The sequence below is a fragment of the Hakea prostrata genome, chromosome 10, assembly GCF_041222555.1.
Source record: "Hakea prostrata isolate BN-2017 chromosome 10, UWA_Hpros_2, whole genome shotgun sequence".
Lineage (NCBI taxonomy): Eukaryota > Viridiplantae > Streptophyta > Magnoliopsida > Proteales > Proteaceae > Hakea > Hakea prostrata.
In genome coordinates this window covers 49,088,572-49,111,078 of record NC_142609.1, presented here as the reverse complement: position 1 = coordinate 49,111,078, position 22,507 = coordinate 49,088,572, and the positions used below count along the sequence as shown (strand labels likewise).

The 22,507-nt window shown below is 35.3% G+C and overlaps 1 protein-coding gene and 1 pseudogene across 6 annotated transcripts; both read left to right on the top strand.

The window, feature by feature from the left end:
- The first annotated feature begins 1,719 nt into the window (after window positions 1–1,719).
- On the top strand, window positions 1,720–7,509 carry LOC149003701 (TMV resistance protein N-like; annotated as a pseudogene).
- Window positions 7,510–10,220: 2,711 nt separating this feature from the next.
- LOC149003700 (disease resistance protein Roq1-like) lies at window positions 10,221–17,499 on the top strand. Of its 6 annotated transcripts, XR_016170166.1 has the most exons (8): window positions 10,221–10,913; window positions 11,115–12,222; window positions 12,316–12,585; window positions 12,673–13,512; window positions 13,678–14,250; window positions 14,358–14,508; window positions 15,378–15,465; window positions 15,632–17,499. XR_016170166.1 is itself a non-coding variant. In XM_089136536.1 (6 exons), exons 1-5 carry the CDS (start codon window positions 10,423–10,425, stop codon window positions 14,245–14,247), a joined length of 3,279 nt encoding a protein of 1,092 aa, XP_088992662.1. In that variant the 5' UTR covers window positions 10,221–10,422; the 3' UTR covers window positions 14,248–14,250; window positions 14,358–14,728. The 6 variants fall into 6 exon arrangements, 2 of the variants coding, with proteins under 2 accessions (XP_088992662.1, XP_088992663.1); XR_016170165.1 differs by having other exon boundaries at window positions 15,378–17,499; XR_016170167.1 differs by lacking the exon at window positions 15,378–15,465 and having other exon boundaries at window positions 16,728–17,495.
- Window positions 17,500–22,507: the final 5,008 nt, after the last annotated feature.

The window sequence follows — 22,507 nt, the reverse complement described above, 5'->3', positions numbered from 1 at the left end:
ATCTACATGTAATTTGCCCATTCTTGAAAGAAAATGTAAAGCGTTTGTTAGGTTTCAGATTAAGTTTATTAGTTGCAGGTTTGATCACATCGTGAGCACAATAACTCAACAAAGCAACCAACCCCTGTGAATTAATTAATCAGGTTGATCGGTTAAAGTTAGAGGAGAGCTTGTTAATAATTATTATATACTTATGTTATTAAAAATATTGATGTCCGTGAAATATGTGAATATTTTTTTTGAAGGCAATTTAATCACACTGACCAAATGGTGCTTTGCGATGAAGATGGATCTATAAACCAAGAGAGTAACCTGAGCTATTTGAACGTCTACTCTGCAATTACTGTAAAATTATCTCCATCTCATTTTCCTGATGGAGCTGGTTTTCATGGAGGCACGTCGAAGCTACTTTTCTCTGCTAGTCATTTCATTAGGAAAAAATAAATTTATAATTATAATAATTTAGGTTTGAAAGTTTAGGTCCCTAGGATTGGATTTAAGCTAATCCAACACAACTCGACCCATTAACACCCCTAAGATTTCCAATTGTTATGAATTACAGAGAAATAAAATAATAGTCTCATGGATGAAATTTGCTCGGGTCATCAAAGCAGAGATAAGATGGACGATTGAACCAAATTAAGAAAATACTGTTTGATGGTGATGGGTTAATTTGATAGTTTTCTTGATAACAATCCAAGTACGTCGTCATCAAGTCATTAATCCTCTGGATAAATAACACATGTTCATCAGTCATATTTAAAAGTTTAGATTAAATCACTGTTAATTTTAAAGAATATTCCTATAATAAACATTGTTTGAAAGGTTTTCAGTGACAAATTGGACAAATATATCCAATGAAAATCCAATTTTGGGTCTCTGTACTTTTTAAACATAAAGTTGGGGTGTCAGTGCTTTAAGGCATCCATTTTGGAGTGCAAGTACAATTTGCTGATAATAATATTAAGTTTTATAAATCGTAATAAATGTATGTTTTCTCCTTGTTTATAGCGGTTTCAAAATTTTAAAATTCTCAATCATAGTAATTGTCGCTTGCTATCAAAGTCCCCAAACTTTTCATGGTTTCCTTCCTTGGAGCAATTAGACTTTGGAGGATGTCATTCATTGAATGACTTAGACGGTTCCATTGGGCTGTTGAGTCAACTCAAATGTCTTATTCTCAAGTGGTGCAAGTCACTTAAGAAATTGCCTAATTCTATTGGTGACTTGAAAGCCCTAGAGAAACTTGACTTGTCATTGACAGGAATAGAAGAACTCTCAGACTACATTTCTAGGATGACTTCTCTCAAAGAGCTTTTTTTCGAGTCTTGCAAGTCACTCAAGAAGTTGTCTGATGGTGTTGGACTATTAGAAAAGCTTGAGGTATTAGATCTTCAAAAGTGCATCAATCTAGTAAAGCTACCAAGATCATTCGGGGGAATGAGATGTTTGCAAAGACTACAAGTGGAGAAAAACAGTATTACAAAATTTCTTGATGATTTATCAGTGCCCCCAAATTTAGTGGAGCTAGAAATCAATCTTCTGCCATGGCTTCAATCCCTCCGAGCAAATTTGTTAGCCTTGAAAACTTTGACGCAATTAAGGATTTCTCTATGTCCAATATTGGAATGCCTCCCGACGCTTCCCTCATGTTTGGTTGAACTTTGTATTGAAGAGTGTAGTTCATTGGTACTACTACCTGATTTGTCGAACTTAAAAATGTCGAGAACATTAAAGCTCAGGTATTGCAAAATGCTGAAGGAAATCCCAGGCCTTGAGGAAATAGAATCATTGTACAAATTCGATGTGCGAGGATCCCATAACTTGAGACATACTCAAACCGGAGATTATACAGGTGCATGTCATCTCTATCATGGTTTCCGTAGAAACTATGTACCAGTAAACTATGGTCTTCTTCCTCCTCTGTTGCCTCTGCAACTGAATCTTCTTCAACTTATGATGTGTTTATCAACTTTAGGGGCAAAGATCTTCGCAACACATTGGATTCCTTTACAAAATTATGAATGACAAAGGAATCGACGCCTTTCTTGATAGTGAAAAACTATGGACTGGAGAAGCAATAGGCCCAGCCCTCTATGAAGCGATCAGAGGTCCCAAAATCTCAATCCTTGTCTTTTCCGAAGGTTATGCGGATAGCAAATGGCGTTTGGATGAACTTGTTGAGATAGTTCAATGCTATGAATCCAACAATCAACTAATCCTACCCATATTCTTCAATGTTGACCCATCGGATGTTCGGCATCAGACTGGAACTTTTGAGAAAGCGTTCCTAGGACACCAGAAGAAGTTTGATCCCAAAAAAGTAGAGAGCTGGAGGGAAGCTTTGAGAGTGGTAGGGAACTTGAAAGGAGAAGTTCTTGACAATACTACATAAGTCTCTAAACCACAAAGTTTTTCTTAAGTTAGTCTCATTATGTATATACATAATATTTTCGTTATTTAGTTGTTAGAATTTTACTGATTTTCATTTCAGAAGATTCTCCAATTAGTTTCTTTTTCTCTTTACTTGATATTTCATCCCTTTGCTTGTTCTTGTGATTTTATTTTTAAATAAAATAACTACAGGGATCAAGCAAAGGTAGTTGAATTAGTTGTCAAAAGGGCTCTAAGGGAATTGGTCAATAACACACGCTTGCTTGAAGGTGAGTACCGCATTGACATGGATTCCAGAGTAAAGGATCTATCTTCATTATTAAATATTGGCTCCAATGACGTTCAATTCGTGGGAATTTGTGGTTTTCGTGGTATCGGGAAGACGACACTTGCCAAGGCTATCTATAATGACATCTTTTCAACCTTCGGTAATCGATATTTTCTTTCAGACGTTAGAGAACAAGCAACACAATTTGGGGGTCTAGTGTATTTGCAAACCAATTCCTTAAGGATATTTTGAAGGAAGACTTTGAGGTAAAAGATCTTCAAAGAGGAAAAGGATTAATAAAAGAAAGAATTAGCAAGAAAAATGTTTTTCTTGTTCTTGATGACGTTGACAGTAAAGAACAAATAGATGCTTTGGCTGGTAATCTCAATTGGTTTGGCAAAGGAAGCAGGGTCTTAATAACAAGGGATGAACGTGTTTTGGACTTGGCTAGAGATAATGGAGGTAAAATATTGATAAGTTGATTTCATACATATTATTTTATATGATTAATTTATTATATTTCCATGTATTTACAATTGTTTTATATCAATTTACCCTAATATGATATGAAAATGAATATGTTGCACCCTTTCCTTTAATTTCTATAATTTTGGTGATTTTATATATTTCCTAACAAATTCTAATAAAGATTTATTACTTTTACATGTAGGAAGTTATCAATCAAATCTGGGTATTATTGCAAGAGTCCTACCTCAAGTCAAAAACATAAAGAGAATGAGTCCTTGCATGCTTCTACGTTTTATTTCCTATTTAGGATTTGATCAAAGAAGGGAAAAGAGGAAGAAGAATCCAATTCAAATAAGAAGGATAGAAGAATCCCGATTTTGAGGGTCTCTGTCCAGTTTTGATCAAGATCTTCATCGGATGGTCATATGGTGTCCGATCGAGCTGATTTTTTGAGGAGAGCTTCACGACTTCTTGGTCTTCAAATCCAACGGTGGGATTATGCATTGGAGATCTCTAAGTTAGTCCGATTCATACGTCAAGACACTCCTTGGTTAAGTCAGATAAGAACTCTGAGTTTGATTCAAACTCTGAGTTTAATTAATTTATAAAAGGAGAGCAAACTCCAGGAAGAAGGGGGAGGACGTTTTTGGGGAGCTTTGGAGGAGCGGAGAGATCAAACCAGGAGACGTTGGTTGGCTTTGGAGATCTGAAGCTTGGGAATAAGTTTTTCTTGATCTTCTTTCAATGTTCTTGAACTCCTCTGTAATGTTTTTAGTTTCTAGTATGAACTAATTTAGTTTTTCTAGGGATCAGATGTAGCCTATCTTTGAATTCTCACTCTTGACTTCATCAATATAATTTTGAATATTGTTTCCTTTGATTGAGTTTTTACTTCTATTCTTCATGCTTTTGATTAATTGGCCACTAATCAACTGATTTGTTAATCATAATGAACTGAGAGGGGATTTATGTGTTTAGTTCATTGGAGTAAAAGCCATGAATTACATATAGGATAGAGATATACTTACATGGTTTGTGTAGTTGTTACATGGGAATCCACAGAATTTAATGATTTCTCAGTTGTTGTAACCCACATAGAAATATAGTGGGTTAGCAATTGAGGGAATTTCTATTAGTACTCGAGAGAGACTAATAGATAGGAAAGGGAATCTCGACTATCAATCAGGAAAATATTTCTCAAATTATAAAGAGGGAGAAAAGGGTGGGAATGCTTAGTTATGGTGAAATCTGACCCCTAGGTCTTTAGCAATTAATAATCTCAATTTAACTTTCAATTTGCAATATAGTCTAGAATAATTATCGTTCTTATTATTTGTTCAAATAAAATTGGTATAATTAATTTGGTACTTATTCTATAGTCTTCGAGGGATCGATCTTTTATCATTATATTACTTGTTACGACAGCGTACACTTGCGTTGTACTTTTTCACAACAAATATACAGGCCTCGATTGCTAGATCAAGTGCATTCTCTTCAACTATTTTGTTGGCATGCCTTTCAAAATAGCCAACCTCTAGAAGATTACATGCAACTCTCACATGATGTGGTACGCCATTCTGGAGGGTTACCTTTAATTCTAGAGGTAGTCGGGTCGTATCTGTCTGATATAAGTGACAAAGATGAGTGGAAAGACACATTAAAAGCGTCAAAAGAAATTCCTCCTGAAGAAGTCCAAAGAAGGCTGAGGATAAGCTATCACAATTTGGAAAATGATTATCAAAGAGACATATTTCTTGATGCGGCTTGCTTTTTCATTGGGATGGAAAAAGAAAACTGTAATTTCCATATGGGAAGCTTGTGGCTTTCATCCAAAACCTGCAATATCTAGATTAATAAAGAGATCCCTCCTAAAGTTTGATGGTGAATGCTTGATGATGCATGATCACATTAGAGATATGGGAAGAGAAATTGTCTTAAAAGAAAGCCGTGAAGATCCAGGCAAGCATAGTAGGCTATGGTCTTATGGTGACGTTGTGGAAGTATTGAGAGAACATAAGGTAACACCTAAACACATCCCCCCCCCCCCCCCCCACCCCTTCCTTTTCTTAATGTAGTTTTATTATCCAACAATTTCCATTTAATTGAGTTTATTTTATATTATAGGAAACTGACACAATAAAAGGCATGAGCTACTTGCCTGATCCAGAGCCACCTTTTGATCTATCCACGAAATCTTTGGAGCTGATGCCCAATTTAAGATTCCTTCATGTTACTCTTTTGTTTGAATGTTTTATGGAGAGAAGCTTCTAGCTTTCCGATTTCTATCATAGGAGATTAGTTTGTCTCAAGCTATCACACGATGGTTCTAATCCGTTTTGGAATGTCAGACCTCCAGATAAACATAAGGTATAACATTCAGGTTTTTTCTTTTTCCCAATAATAATATTAAAATTATAAATAGTAATATATGTATGTTTTCTCTTTGTTCACAGCGATTTCAAAAATTGAAAATCCTCGATCATAGTAACTGTTACCTCCTTCCAAAGTCCCCAAACTTTTCATGGTTTCCTTCTTTGGAGCAATTACACTTTGGAGAATGTCATTCATTGAAGGAGTTAGACGAGTCCATTGGGCAGTTGAGTCTACTCAAAGGTCTTTTTCTCAACACGTGCCTATCACTTGAGAAATTGCCTGACTCCATTGGTGACTTGAAAACCCTAGAGAAGCTTGACATGTCAATCACAGGAATAGAAAAGCTCCCAGATAGCATTTATCGGATATGTTCTCTCAAAGAGCTTATTCTTTTTGACTGCGGGTTACTCAAGAAATTGCCTAAGTCAATTGGTGATCTAAAGTCACTAGTTAAGCTTGATCTGTCGTTTACAAAAATAGAAAAATTCCCAAGCAGCATTTCTAGGATGACATCTCTCAAAGAGCTTATTCTTTATCAGAGCAAGTCACTCAAGAAATTGCCTTTGTCAATTGGTGATCTAAAATCACTAATTAAGCTTGATCTGTCGTCTACAAAAAATAGAAGAGCTCCCAGACAGCATTTCTAGGGTGACTTCTCTCAAAGAGCTTATTCTTCGAGACTGTTCCTCAGTCAAAAAGTTGCCCGATGGTGTTGGACTATTAGAAAAGCTTGAGTTATTAGATTTTCGAGATTGCTCCATCCTAGTGAAGCTACCAAGGTCATTCGGGGGAATGAGATGTTTGGATAGAATACAACTGGAAAAAATCTTTATTACTGAATTTCATGATGGTTTTTCAATGCCCCCAAATTTAAAAGAGCTGGAAATCACTTTTCTGCCTCGGCTCAAATCCCTCCGAGCAAATTTGTCAGCCTTGAAAACTTTGAAGCAATTAAGGATTTCTCAATGCAAAATGTTGGAATACATCCGAGCGCTTCCGTCGTGTTTGGTTGAACTTTGTATTGAGGATTGTGGTTCGTTGGTACGATTACTTGAGCTGTCAAAGTTAAAAATGTCGAGAACATTAAAACTCAGGAATTGCGAAAAGCTGGAGGAAATCCCAAGCCTTGAGGAAACATTAGAATCATTGTACGAATTGGATGCAGGTGGATCCTTTAACTTGACATTTACTCAAAAGAAGATACAGGTGCCGGCCACCCCTAATCCCTGTATCATTTTTTCCATGGAAATTACTCACCAATTATTGATACTTCTTTGATTATTGATACTTGTTTTCTTTTGTCCTGATAATTTATTTGCAGAGTCCACTTTCACCGGAGAACGTGTCATTGGCCACGTCACGTATTATTCTTTCCCTTGTTCTGAAAATCTCACCCAACCCCAAGTTCTCTATGGAATGGGCCGGGGTGGGGGGAACCACCCAAAACTGATGTTTATGCTTCCATCCACAAAAAGGATAAAAAGGTCAGTTGCTTGCATTCGCTGTCAGTGAAGAACTCGAATGTTGAGTATAGTATTGGTGGAGAGGTGTCCTACATTTGCCATTTCAGAGGCTTCGACTGGTTCGGGGTTCCATTGCACGAAAATGATAAAATTGAGATTTTACGTATTGATGCTCCCCATGGCTGGCTGGTAAAATTCGGCGAGATCTTGTTCACGAACGGGGAACTTGGTACGCAAACGCCTTGTCAAAATTCAAACACATTGATGGTACCAAATTTATCCAACCAGCAGATGCTACAACATCCATTGCTTGTTCAGGAAACTGGAATAATACATCCCTCTGAAAATACAAAACAAGAAGAAGTGATGAATAACGTTCCTAAATTATATGTCTTGAGTCGTTTAAGATTGGACTCTGTTTCTGATGCAATGGCAGAAGAGGGAAATATGTTGAGGCTCGGTAAGGGAATTCGCCTTCATAATAACATTCCAGAGCTTATGGGTGTTAAAAGGTACCAGCACCAATTCAAGCTATTCTGTTGAAATCATTTAATTTATTTCTCCCCATACGGTCTAATCTACTAACCTACCATTGGCAGTATACAGCCTGAAATTGACACGGTTTCTGTCTTTCCATTCTCACAGAAAATTTTTAGACTTTGGAAATAGGTTCTTTTTACCAAGTCCAAGTGGCCAACAGCGTTGGACTTTCCTGTAGCAATGGTCACATCTATTGCATAAGGTCTAAAATTACAAGAGATCAAAGATATCATTTTAGTTCCAAAATTCTTTTTATCAATACAAGACAATTAAAATGTGAAAAAAAAAAAATTTTCTAACGAGGGATAATCTTACCTTCCTCCCTAGAGGACTATGCCTTCAAAGAGGGGTTTCTTTTGTTTTGTTAAATTTGCATTCATATTTTATTTTTGGAGGTATATTTGAGCACCAGCTAGCGAAAGAAATCTTTTCTGATGGAATCAAACACGAAATATTTTTAGCAAGTCATGTCAAGTTACTAAGGGAGAGCAAGTTACTAAGGGAGAGCAAGATGAATTGCTAGTTTCCTATTCTTACTTGGGCTGTACTAAATTAATAAAACTGTCATGATGGGTTAAATTGTTTGTTGTTTCAATGTCGGTCAGCTTCGGTTACACAATGGATTAAGAATCTTGTTTCAAGATATTAATTCACTAGAGAGCGAGTTTGGGTCGACTCAGGGATTGTGCAGTTGTTTTCGAAGGTCAAGTCAGACAAGAAAAAATTTCCAAAGGTCAAATCATACAAGGAAAAACATGAATCTTTGCCATGAAGAATAAATTTCCGAGTAGATATTTAACTATAGGCTAGGTGTTTCGCAGTAATGAGTGTTACCAGTTCCTTTGGAGATTGGGGATATTTAGATTATTGCTTGACAATTATTGACTGTTGGATGTGTGAGGACCAAAAAAGTGGAAAAATTACGTGATTAACTGCTTTTAGGTTTCCTCTTACAAAAATAGTCACTCAATGTTTCACTTTACAAAATTAGTCAAAACTGAGTTTACATTTACATAACTAATCAAAATATTGATTTTTTTACCTCTTTGAATATTTTTTATTCCGAAAACTGATAACATTTGAGTAAAAAATCACTATTTTGTCCAAAAGGAAAAAATCATTATTTTTTATATTCTTTGGACATCTTCACCCCTATGCCGATATGGTCAATTTTAGGGGATAAAAATGTCCAAAAAGGTCAAAAAACATTATTTTGCCTAGTTTTGTAATTGCAAATTAAATTTTAGTTATTTTTATAAAATGAAACATTGAGCGACTATTTTTGTAAGGGGAAACCTAAAAGCTGCTAATCACGTAATTTTCCCCCAAAAATTCCCACTTCATGAGGTTGGGTCCTTATGCAACTTTCATCGTATGCTATCATGGGAGGTGGCTGTCAGTGCCACAACACTTTCTCTAGAGCCCCAATTACAGGACAAAAAGCAAGCTCTAGGCATATATAATATACTAGATGCTGGAAGATCCCTTGATATGCACAACACATTGAATGTATACCTACGAAATATTAGTACATATTCCTAGAGCATTAAATGAGACATTTAATGCATCGACATGTTAGCTTTTAAGACAAAAGGATTGGCTAGCCTTGCCTGTGTGGGCGCTAGAAGCAACGTCATCCGCACGTAGCTTTTAACTTTCTATGGTATAGGGTTTTACTTTCAATAATCAGAGCGATGCATTTTCAAAATATAAGGCCTGGTGAATTTTTTTATTTTTTATTTTTTTGTCATAAACCTAATGATCAAGCAGTATTGTATTTCCTTCAATTAAGGGGAACATAGTTATATTCTTTGTTTTTTTTCAACCATGTGACATAGATGATTGAATTTGATGATAGATTTCTTACCTGATTCTAGTCTTCTAATTGAGAAATTGTTTACCTAAAATGAAGGAAAAAAAAGTTGAGAAATTCATTTTCTTCGTAGTGGTGTTTAACGCGATAAGCATGTAACCAGGGGAATGAGAGAAATTATTAGGGTTAGAAGGGATATTTAAATGGTAAATGGTAACTTGTATTACTAAAGAAAATCAAAAATATTTACAAAACATAATAATTAATATGGATTGACCATTTCAAAAGAAAATTAATAATAATGTGAAAATTGATGATGGATAAGTGACTTGGCCGTTAGTTCAGTGTCAAACCACTTCTAGTACAAGATTGTAATTATGGGTTTCTTTTCTTGACTAGTCTTCAGTCTTTCTTCTTTTTCTTGGTTTCCGTGTTGTTTGGCATTGGAAATTGGGACTTAGGGAGAACATTTTTTTGTGAGTACCATCATTAACTCCACAGGCAAACAAACAAGAACTTCTTTCCTTCTTTCTGGTAATAAAAATCTTTTACAAACAAACAAGAACTGATGACTAGATATTCCAATCCCTATAAATTAATTAATCAGATAATTCGATTAAAGTAAGTGGAGAGCTTGTTGATAATCATTATATATTTATAGAATCAAATATTAATGCCCGTGAAATCTCGGATATTTTTGAACGCAATGTGGTCACACACATTTTGGTGCTTTCCCATGAGGATGTGACAATTTCCTGTTACTAAACAATGCAGAAACCGAGAAAACAAAGAAACAGACATACCAACTACTACAAGTTAAAATGGAGCAAAGCATGTGGACAACGCTTTTATTCTTTCAAGGCACACGGAAGTTGCGAAATACTTTCCCCCGCCAATCAACTGTTAAGATCAAGAAGAAAAAAAAAACCTCACTCCACTTGGTAGGCCAGCATTTACCTAATCCCAGCCCGTCAGTGGAAATTGTTAGAGTTGAACAACACTAGCTTCCTACAATTCAAGGTCAACTTAGAAATCAGCAAGGTACTACATTTCGTTGAGATAGCTAGAAAGAGCTCTTTCAACAACTAATCTTCATCGCAATCATGGCTTCTTCTTCCTCCTCTATTGCCTCCGTAACTGAATCTTCTTCAACTTACGATGTGTTTATCAACTTTAGGGGCAAAGATCTTCGCAATAGTTTCATTGGATTCCTTTATAAAATTATGAAGGACAAAGGAATCGATGCCTTTCTTGATAGTGAAAAACTATGGATTGGAGAAGCAATTGGCCCAGCCCTCTATGAAGCCATCAGGGGTTCCAAAATCTCAATCCCTGTCTTCTCCGAAGGTTATGCAGATAGCAAATGGTGTCTGGAAGAACTTGTTGAGATAGTTCAATGCTATGAATCCAACAACCAAATAATCCTACCGATATTCTTCAATATTGACCCATCGGATGTTCGGCATCAGACCGGAACTTTTGAGAAAGCGTTCCTAGAACACCAGAAGAAGTTTGATCCCAAAAAAGTAGAGAGCTGGAAGGAAGCTTTGAGAGTGGTAGGGAATTTGAAAGGAGAAGTTCTCGACAATACTACGTAAGTTTCTAACACACAAACTTTTTCTTAAGTTAAGTCTCATTATGTGTATCTAAATTTTTTGTTCGTTTTGTAGTTGTTAGAGTTTTACTGATTTTAATTTCAGCAGATTCTCCATTCAGCTTCTTCTTCTCTTTACTTGATATTTTTCATCCCTTTGCTTGTTCTTGTGGTTTTATTTTTTAATAAAAATAACTACAGGAATCAAGCAGAGGTAGTTGAATTAGTTGTCAAAAGGGCTCTAAGGGAATTGGTCAATAACACACGCTTGCTTGAGGGCGAGTACCGCATTGACATGGATTCTAGAGTAAAGGATCTATCTTCACTATTAAATATTGCCTCCAATGACGTTCAATTCGTGGGAATTTGTGGTTTTGGTGGTATCGGGAAGACGACACTTGCCAAGGCTGTCTATAATGAAATCCTTTCAATCTTCGATTATCGATGTTTTCTTTCAGATGTTAGAGAACGAGCAACACAGTTTGGGGGTCTAGTATCATTGCAAAAGCAATTCCTAAAGGATATTTTCAAGGTGGATTTTGACATAGGAGATCTTCATAGAGGAAAAGGATTAATAAAAGAAAGAATTAGCCAGAAAAAGGTTTTTCTTGTACTTGATGACATTGACAGTAAAGAACAAATAGACGCTTTGGCTGGTAATCTCAATTGGTTTGGCGAAGGAAGTAAGGTCATAATTACAACAAGGGATGAATGTCTTTTGGACCTGGCTAAAGTTAATGGAAGAAAAATATACAGGCCTCAATTGCTAGATCTTGAGCATTCTCTTCAACTATTTAGTTGGCATGCTTTTCAAAATAACCAACCTCCAAAAGATTATATGCAACTCTCACATGATGTGGTACACCATTCTGAAGGGTTACCTTTAATTTTAGAGGTATTTGGGTCTTATATGTCAGATCTAAGTGACAAAGATGAATGGAAATCCGCATTAAAAACGTTGAAAGAAATTCCTCCTAGAGAAGTCCAAAGAAGGCTACAGATAAGCTATGACAATTTGGAAAATGATTATCAAAAAAACATATTTCTTGATGCGGCTTGCTTTTTCATTGGATGGGAAAAGGAAATTTTAGTTTCCATATGGGAATCTCTTGGCTTTAATCCAAAACTAGCAATATCCAGATTAATAAAAAGATCTCTTCTAAAGTTTGATGGTGAATGCTTGATAATGCATGATTACATCCGAAACATGGGAAGAGAAATTGTCTTAGAAGAAAGCCGCGAAAATCCAGACAAGCGTAGTAGGCTATGGTCTTATGGCGACGTTGTGGAAGTATTAAGAGGACACAAGGTAACACCTAAACACATCCCCCCCCCCCCCTTTTTCTTAATATAGTTTTGGTATCCAACAATTTCCATTTAATTGAGTTATTTTCTATTATAGGAAACTGACACAATAAAAGGCATGAGCTACATGCATGGTCCAGAGCCACCTTGCTACTTGTCTGATCCAGAGGCACCTTTTGATCTATCTACAGAATCTTTGGAGTTGATGCCCAATTTAAGATTCCTTCATGTTACTCTTTCGTTTGAATGTTTTATGGATAGAAGCTTCCAGCTTTCTGATTTCTATCATAGGAGATTAGTTTGTCTCAAGCTATCATATGACGGTTCTAATAAGTTTTGGAATGTTAGACCTCCAGATAAAGATAAGGTATAACATTCGAGTTTTTTCTTTTTCCCAATAATAATATTAAGTTTTATAAATCTTAATATATGTATGTTTTCTCTTTGTTTACAGCGGTTTCAAAAATTGAAAATTCTCGATCATAGTAACTGTTACGACCTTCCAAAGTCCCCAAACTTTTCATGGTTTCCTTCCTTGGAGCAATTACACTTTCAAGAATGTCATTCATTGAAGGAGTTAGATGAGTCCATTGGGCAGTTGAGTCAACTCAAAGGTCTTTTTCTCGACTCGTGCACATCACTTAAGAAATTGCCTAACTCCATTAGTGACTTGAAAACCCTAGAAAAGCTTGACTTGTCAGGCACAGAAATAAAAAAACTCCCAGATAGCATTTCTCAGATGTGTTCTCTCAAAGAGCTTATTCTTCGATCCTGTTACTCACTCAAGAAGTTGCCCGATGGTGTTGGACTATTACGAAAGCTTGAGTTACTAGATTGTGAATATTGCATGGCACTAGAGAAGCTACCAAGATCATTCGGGGGAATGAGATGTTTGGATAGAATACAACTACAAGAAATTGCTATTACTAAATTTCATGATGATTTTTCAATGCCCCCAAATTTAAAGGAGCTGACAATCAATTCTCTGACACAGTTTAATTCCCTCCCAGCAAGTTTGTCAGACTTGAAAACTTTGAAGCAATTACAGATTTGGAATTGTGGACAATTGGAATACATCCTAGAGCTTCCCTCGTGTTTGGTTGAACTTTGTATTAGAAATTGTGATTCGTTGGTACGATTACCTGATCTGTCAAAGTTAAAAATGTTGAGAACATTAAGGCTCAGGAATTGCAAAAAGCTGAAGGAAATCCCAAGTCTTGAGAAAATAGAATCATTGTACGAATTGGATGTAGGAGGATCCTTTAACTTGACATTTACTCAAGAGAACATACAGGTGCCGGCCATCTCCCGAATCGCCGTATCATGTTTTCCATAGAAACTACATACCAGTTTTTTTTTTTTTTTTTTTTTTTGGTAAACCCATACCAGTTAATCATTCTAAATATTGTTTTGATTATTGATACTTGTTTTCTTTTGTCCTGATATTATTTAATTGCAGAGGCCACTTTCACCGGAGAACGTGTCACTGGCCACGTCACGTATTATTCTTTCCCTTGTTCTGAAAATCTCACGCCACCCCTGGTTCCCTTTGGAATCGACTTGGACAAACATTTATGCTTCCATCCACAAAAAGGATAAAAAAGTCAGTTGCTTGCATTCGCTGTCAGAGCAGAATGTCGAGTATAGTATTGATGGAGAGGTATCCTACATTTGCCATTTCAGAGGCTTCGACTGGTTCGGGGTTCCGTTGCACGAAAATGATAAAATTGAGATTTTACGTATCGATGCAGATGGATGGCTGGTAAAATTCTGCAAGATCTTGTCCATGAACAGGGAACTTGGTACGCAAACGCCTTGTCAAAATTCAAATACATTGATGATGGTACCAGATTTATACGGAGAAGAAGAAGATTTATCCGAAGAAAACTTTCCTAAAGTATATGTGTTGAGTCGTTTAAGACTACAGGACTCTGTTTCTGATGCAATGGCAGAAGAGGAAGAAGATATGTTGAGGCCCGGTAAGAGAGTTTGCCTTCAAAATGACATTCCGGACCTTACTGGTTGTTAAAAGGTACCAACACCAAATATTCAAGCTATTCTGTTGAAATAATTTAATTTATAATTTCTCCACATACATTCTAATCTACTAACAGACAGAACCGTTAATTTGCTGATCAGGTCCGAAGTTTGATCAATTGGTGAAAAATACCCATTGATTTCTTGCATAACTAAGTGCTTCTTGTCGCTGCTTCATTTCTACTCAAAAATGGGATATCAAACTGTTTGCGAATTGCCATCTACTGCAACTATTTAAGCACAGATCTTTGTGGTGAGGCCTTTTTCTCTTCTATTGAGTTTAACCTTTTCAGTTTGTTGTTGTCACCTTAATAAATAAGAAAAAGAAAGAAAAAAAATATACTTTCTAACGTTCTTTATTGTAAACAGATGCTGAATTTTCTGTTTCATTTCTATGAAAGTAACTTAGTGCTAACTAGTTAACTTGTGATCAGGAATTGACAAAATACGAGGCTATACTGGTTTTTTTTTTTTTTTTTTTTTTTTTTTTTTTTCCACTTTCTTAACATTTGGCTTTGGCTTTATTATTTTCTTATAAGCTGTTTCAAGGGAGATACCTGAATGAAAAAAGAAGTTTTTTATTTTCTTTTTTATTTTATAAGATACTAAACAAAAACTTGATATTACTTAGGATAATAAATACATAGCCTAGTAGGATCTATTACATTTAATGTCTTGTTATAATCTATGGAGGACACAGATGCTAGATACGTAAGCCATTGGTGGAGTGTGGTATCACAAAAACCATTAAGGTTAGCATCCTTAATGTTACAAACTATGTTTACTAAAATTGGGACATAAGCTATTGGGTTGTAAAGTTGTGCTTGGTCTATTCCATCCTTTAATTCAAATAAGAGTGCCTCAATGATGTTTTCCTTCCCTAGTCCTCCTATACTTAGACACTTTAGCTGGCCTCCCCAGAATAATCTCACACTCCATCTTGTACTTTCTAGCTCTAAATTACGTACCCTTGCACACACCAATGTCCCCAGAATAATCTCACACTCCATCATGGATCTTGTATTAATTAAGGCGGTATGTACCTAGTAACGGAGCTCTTGAGTTTTAATTAGGGTTTGAGGAGGGTTAAATGTATGAAACCTGCTTAACCTGTTTTTTCAGAGACTATTTCTACTTGAATTCATGATCAAGCATCCAGCTGCTGCAAGTGAACGCTTGACCAACATTGTCAATTACATTCTTCATAGGGGTATGCTATCCACTATTCTTTTAATTCACTAATATTGTATTGTAGAAAATAAGTTCTTTAAGAATAAACTACATGGAAGTAATACCCTCCTCATTTTGATTAGATTAGTCGTTTCAAAAGGATTTGGTAGAAAATTTACAATGGAATAATTGGTTTTTAATTTCAGATTTGTTGCATCTATGGTGCAAAATTCAAAGTGGCAAAGGTAGATCAACCCATAGTAGATACAATTCTTTTAGTTTCCTAGTAGCTGCTTGGGTCAGAATTCTACAGCTTGGGTTGTTGGAGATTTTGACCAAGACCTTCAGCAGGGCTTCTACAAAGAATTTTGGGAAGCAAGCAAAAGCCTCCTATTTGCCTCCTCCAGTATATGTTCTTTTACGTATAATGAGGGTGAAAAGGTCGATACATGCATTTAAGAAAGCAAAATTTGAGCTGTGATCTAATTGTAGAGTACTATTCAGTTGAGAGAGAGGGGTATCTAACTTTGGATATAAGGTTGGGCATGGGTTTAATTAAGTCCAATTATTGTTACATGTAGAATTATTCTTTCTATTCAATGTGAAGAAATCTCGAATATGCCCCCAAAAAGTTGGTATAACTAAACACCATAAATACTTAATCTTCATAGATTTGTTTTGATCATTTTTGTATTTATTGTACAAATTTCCATAAAGTAAACCAGCTTTGTTCCAAACTGATAGTCCATAATATTCATGAAAGTGTTTTCCACTTGCTCCACTTTTACTTGGAGTGGAATTGTTCTTTCTTCTTTTTTTCTTGGTTTCCGTGCTGTTTGGCAGAGGAAATAAATTGCGACACCATTTCTTAATTTGTTTCGCCTGCTGTCACTTTTAAGTTTTAACTTCCACTTTTTCTCTTGTTTGAAATCGTTACCTCTTTGTTTGTTTTCTTGTTGAATAAAGTTTCCAAAGAACCTGTTGGCTTCTTCATTTTTTCAGGAGGGAGAACGTGTTCAAGATTGATGTTGCTAACTCTATGTTTTTTGTTCTTGTTTGTCTGCATTGTGTCTATGTTTGTGTTCAAGACTTGATAGTTTCAAGTCTACGAGAATAAAGGCTTAATTTGTTATAGGAAGAATATAAATTTAAATTTTGACAGATTCATGTAATTACGTAATTAATGAAATGAATGATACCAGATATTCAGTCTTGTCCATTTCTTAGTCTTCTTCTCTTTCGATACCAGGCTATACATTTGGATTTGGCTTCATAATTTTCTTATATGTTGTTGTTTCACAGGAGCTACCTCAATGAAACAGAAGTTCAAATTAATTTTTATATTAATTAGGTAGGTGTGTCAAGCAAGGGTCACAAAAACTATCTAATCTCTGTCCAGATGAGCAAAGAGCCCAGGTATGTAGATACGTGTGATTTGTTATTAGTGACTTAATTCGAATTTGTTTAGTTTACCAAATTTTCGGATAATATTCAATCCGAATTCAAAATAATCAGATGTATAAAAATATCTGGATCTAGTTGGAATATCCGACATCTGCTAAATTTTGTTCATGTTTGCATGGATATCGTCGGCATAGGCACATTATTGCTGGCACCTATCTTGCAAAGAAATCAACAATTAGATGATCGAGTGGGTAACTTAGTAATTTAATCTATTAAGTTTGAAATTTTCTTTAAAAAAAAATAAAAATAAAAATAAAAATTAGCCCTTGGCCGGATTGGAATTTATAAAAAGAGGACAGGTAAGAAATTAAGAAACCCTAACCCGTGTGTGAACCCGCTTCACTCTGGTTGCCTTCTCTGTTCAACAGTTGAGATGAGGGGGTGGAGAGCTTTTAGTGGGGAGCTGCTACTTATCCTAATTCATCACGGTGATTGAGAAATCTTTTGAAGGATCGTGACCTAATTCTTCGTAGTCTCACCAGAAATATCAATAATTGCAATTGTGTAGATATTCTCATGAAGATACTTGCTTTCATTTTTTTTTTTTTTTTTGACAAAATAGAGGTTCTCATTCTTGTTTCACATTTGATTTTTGTGTCACATGTTCAGTTATCCGATGCCCGGCCCCTTCAAATCTAAAATCACAAAATCTCTTTTGCCAAGCAACCCAGGAGGGACCGTAGTACAAAAAAATCAACAGGTTCTAGGGAAACTTACCTGAGAAGAAAACAAAAACACAGGTATGCACATATTAATAGTTGGCCACAACCAAGAAAAGCTAAGGGGCCCTCAGGAAGTCAGTCCACAACTTTAATAGGTATAAACATATTATTTTTCTGTTATATTTGATTTTAATTCATGTCAAAATTATTTAGTTATTTGAATTCTGTCATAAAATTTTTTTCTGAAATCTGTTTGGTTACCCAAATAATGTTTCTTCCAAAGTCAAACTATAATTAGATTGAAAAAGGTTTCACAAAAGAATAGGCTCATGAGTTCATTTTCTCTTCAACCAAAGAAAAAAAAGAATTCAGTTTCTAATATATATATATATATATATGGAGTTTGTTTTGCTAATAACCTTTCCCGTTGTGTTTTGTCTTTTTTTTTGCATTATTTTCTCTTTGGTTGTATGACGTTGTTTTTCAGCTAATTCTCCAATTTCACCTTTCTCAAAGTTATGCTTTTGTTTTTCGAATTCAATTTTTAGTTATTTTCCCATTTTAATATTTTAAATTTATTTTTCAAAAAATTAATTAATTTTCTACTTTTGATTTACAATACTTTTTAATTTGATCTTCCAATTTCTGTATTTTCAAGAACATGATTCTCTGATGTTGAGAATTTTTTGAAGTATCGTGACCAAATTATTCGCATTCTCATGTTTGATTTTTGTCTCACGTGTTCTATACTCTAAATCACAAGACCTCGTTTGCTGAGCAGCCCAAGAGGGACGGAGAGCCAGCCAAAAATCAACAAGTTCCGGGAAATTTACTCAAGAATAAAACATAAAAAAGAGAGAAAGAGAGAAAGGGAAATTGAGAAGTAAAAGAAAAAGAAAGAAAGAGACATACCTCTCCAAGACAAAATGGAGCAAGTGGACAATACTTCTTCAAGAGCTAAATTTTCTTTAGTGGCACACAGAAATTACATAGTACGTAGTTTCCTCTACCAATCAACTCTGAGACCAAGAATAAGAATAAAATGGTGTTTACCTAATCCCAGATTGTCACTGGAAGTTAGAACTGAGTAACACTAGCTTCCTACAACTTAAGATCAACTTGTAAATCAGCAAGATACAAAACCTTTGAAGGTTAAAAATAAAAAATATATATATTTACATTCATATCCCCTCACTTTTAATCCCAACCGTTGAATAAATGAGGTGAAATCTTGAACCATTCGCGGCTGTCCAATTGCAAATAAAAATCCACAAAATACCAGGCTATATTAATAGTGGTTTGATTCTTTGTCTTGTTCTGGATATCTCAAACCTCCGCTCCAATACACTGATGTTCAGCATACGTGTTTCTGCTTCAATCCACCGAAAGGATAAGAAAAATGTATGCTGAACATCAAAAACAAGGTTGGGTATGTGTTTTTTTTTTTTATGAAAATTAAAATGCATTCAAATTAAAAGCAGTTACAGATATTAGCTGTTCTATTACAGTCATCCATCAGATTAGCACCTATAGCAGCATAGTTTCCAAAATATATCTGAAGCATCGGATTTGGGAAAATATGATAGTTCACATTCTTGGTTTTCTTGGCTAGATCCATGGCTGTCTGTTCCCTAAGTCCTGTCTCTCTTGAGGGCCTGGTATAGTGCTCTGCATGTGCATTTTGGTCCGTTTCTTGTACTTGTAATCCAGTTCCTTTGCCTTGTTCCTCCAATCTGTGTCCCTTTGGTGCCTCCAAGATGCTTTTCGTATTACCTTTGCCAAAATTGACGGACTGTATATGTCCATCTATACTTAACCCCATGCTCCAGCCTGCTCCATCTAACTGTTGGTTGAGTATGCGTTTAGTTAAGCCCAATTGTTGTTGCTTGTATAATTATTCTTTTTACTCAATGGGAAGAAATCTTGGCTATGCCTAGAGTATTAAATGCGGTATTTAATGTATCGGCATGTGATCAGCTTACAGATAAGACAAAAGGATTGGTTGGTCCGACTGTGCCCTTGCGCTTATGTCCGAAGAACATGTAAATCCAAGGGAACCGGATTCAACCTGTGGTTGGCACATTGTCCAAATTATACATAACTCTATTTGTTATATCAAATCACTTTTAAGACTTCCGAACCGGTGTGAACCGTATGAACTAGCGTCAACCGAGTTCAACTTAGTCCTTTGTCTAGCCGCTTTACTCTTCTCGAAATTCAATCTTTGGATTGACCCCTTAACTCTCCCTGAAATCCAGATTTCAAACTAGCATCTTGGCTCTAGACTAATCTCTTGGCACTCCTCGGAAAATAGTAATGGTCCAAGCCACTTGGCGGCACGAATAAGAAGCTATCATTATCCAGTTGTACGTGTGCTGAGGCATTAAATTCAAAAGATAGACCAGATCAAACCGGACCAGCCATCGATAGTTTTTTTTTTTTTTTTTTTTTTTTGAGTTGGCTAGTTGATATTATGGGGAGGGGGAATATTACTAATATATGTGCCACCGGATGAGTGCGAACCCAAGACCTCCCCATGGGAGTTGAGTTGTTAATTGTTTGACTAACCTACCATTGGCGCAGCCATTAATAGTTGTTGTATTGCGAAACACTGTCTTTTTTTTAATTATTTGTTTACAATGGATTTTTTTATATATATAAAAGATGGGGATGGGGATGAGAATAATACATATGCCACCAACGAAAGTTGAACCCACAATTTCTTCACTAAAAAGTAATTTCTTATTACCAATTGAATTACTCTGTTTTGATAAAAGATTTACTTTGTTTTGCTTTTTATGCATTTCAAGTTGAAATCGATTTTTTGAAATTTAAAAGAAATCTTAAAGAGGGGTTTGTAACTTTATAATGTTTAAACTAAAATGGTGGGTGGATGTATTTTAACATAGTGGTGGCTTTTTTATTTTATTTTATTATTATTATTATTATTATTATTTTAATATAGAAATAGTAAATTTAAGTAGGTCATAGGTTCAAACTTCTAGTCTATATACCTTCTCTCTTTTTAGGGCCTCAAAAATATACTTTTTTTTTTTCTTTCTAAGCAACATCTTTCTGTTGAATTTTTAGTTCGTATTATTCTTTTTATGAATGCAAAGCAAACACAATTAAAATGTGAAAAAAATACCAAAAAAGAGAGTTAATCTTGTCTTCCTCCCGGTCCTTCAAGAGGGGTTTTTGCAAATTTTGCATTTTTTTTCATCCCAAATTATCTTTTGAGTTCGAATTATCAAAATAGATATTTTTTTAGTGGAGTCAAAAGCAACGTGTGTCTTGCCAGATCCTGTCAAAAGTATCAGTTTTCAAAGAAGTGCAGGATGAACCAATTCCCTTATTAGGGCTAGACTTAAGAAATCAATAAAATTATTGTGGTGGGTTACACTTTCATAGCTGGGCAAACTACACGGAAAGTGTTCCTAGAATGACTAATCCATGGTTGTATCATTTTTGTTATTATTTAAAATATTAATACTAGAAAGAAAAAAAATCTGAAATCTGTAAAAATCACAATTCTTGCATTAAAAGTAGTTTGATTTAAACATTTCCGTGTATCGAAACCTCGTGGATGCAAAAAATCTCCGTTGGAAAATAGGAGGAGGAACCACAAAACCCTAGGAATTAACTTGCATTCACATCGTGACCCTTGGCTTCATCATCAGGTTCAATGGTGATCTCTCACCATCGAAACAGAGAGACGTTTCAAAACATCTACTCTGAATCTAATGACAATGGACTTAGATAGTGAAGCCAAGAAAAATGAGGGAAGAATATTTTATTGTGGCTGTCACCTTCAAGTTAAAATTGGTTTGTCCTGATCCTAATTTATAATTCTCAATAATTGTTGCTTTCACGTGGTCACTCTTTAATATTTTACATCCCTTATTCTATTTTCTCTGTATAATCCAACCAACACGACTCTCTCTCAGCGGTCGCGAGTTTGTCATTATTAGGGGAAAGAAGCCCAAAGCTTTTGTTAGTTTTCTCGTTTACATGTTTAGTCACATGATGAGCACCGTATGACTTCACAAGGAAAACAAACAAAACAAGAACGAACTTCTTCTTGGTAATAAAAAGCCTCAAAAGCTGTGGGTGAAAGGATAAGGTCATATAATTTTGTAAGTATTCATTTTTCAACTCCTTTCAGGAGTGTATTTATCCAGTTGACCTTCCTAAAGGAAAGTGTCTCTCTAATGGCATTTCCGCATTTTCACCTAGCAATGGATTTTTCGGAATAAGGCTCATGACAAAATGGATCTTCTGAATTAAGGCCTATGACCCACGACCCACAACCATGACAGGGTCACAACAAAGTTTAGGCTAGATTCATATCGCACAGGGTCTGATCGTCCTTAACCCAAATTAACATTACATAGGCCCTTACTATATATAAAAGATATAATAAGCTCCTCTCAACCCGATGTGGAACTAAATAAAACCATAAGATAAAAGACATGATTAAAACATATATTTATATAAAATAATATTAATTAAATTTTAAACATATTTACAAAAATGTATGTGAAAAATATGAAACCATGGATTTTTATCTTGTCTTGTCGTCAAAGTTTAGATTGTGTGTTTTTGACAAGGTTTGATCATGATTGGGGTATTTCGTGTGTGAGGGTCAACGTTTTTAACAATCATACCCAACCCAACAACCCTATTGTAGTAATACTATTGATACTATTCAGCACCATAGTTTTCACTAATACTTGATTAAGATTGATATTGAGCTGGTGTTGGATATAATGATACTTTAAGTTTCAATCATTATATTATGATACATTAACCTTACAATGTTAATTATTGGGTAGTTTGGATGCAGCGGTCGTAGTGTGAACAAATAAAAGAAGATCCTCTAGTTAGAAATGATACTTAAACTTTCCAGTTTCCACATGGTGAGTAGTGAGTACCTACCATCATTAACTCCACAAG

Excerpts from the sequence above, each read along its gene's own strand:
- LOC149003700 (XM_089136536.1), top strand. The coding sequence starts at position 10,423 with ATGGCTTCTTCTTCCTCCTCTATTGCCTCCGTAACTGAATCTTCTTCA. Across the intron at positions 12,223-12,315 it reads AAGTATTAAGAGGACACAAG|GAAACTGACACAATAAAAGG; the intron begins GTAACACCTAAA and ends TTTCTATTATAG. Across the intron at positions 12,586-12,672 it reads GACCTCCAGATAAAGATAAG|CGGTTTCAAAAATTGAAAAT; the intron begins GTATAACATTCG and ends CTTTGTTTACAG.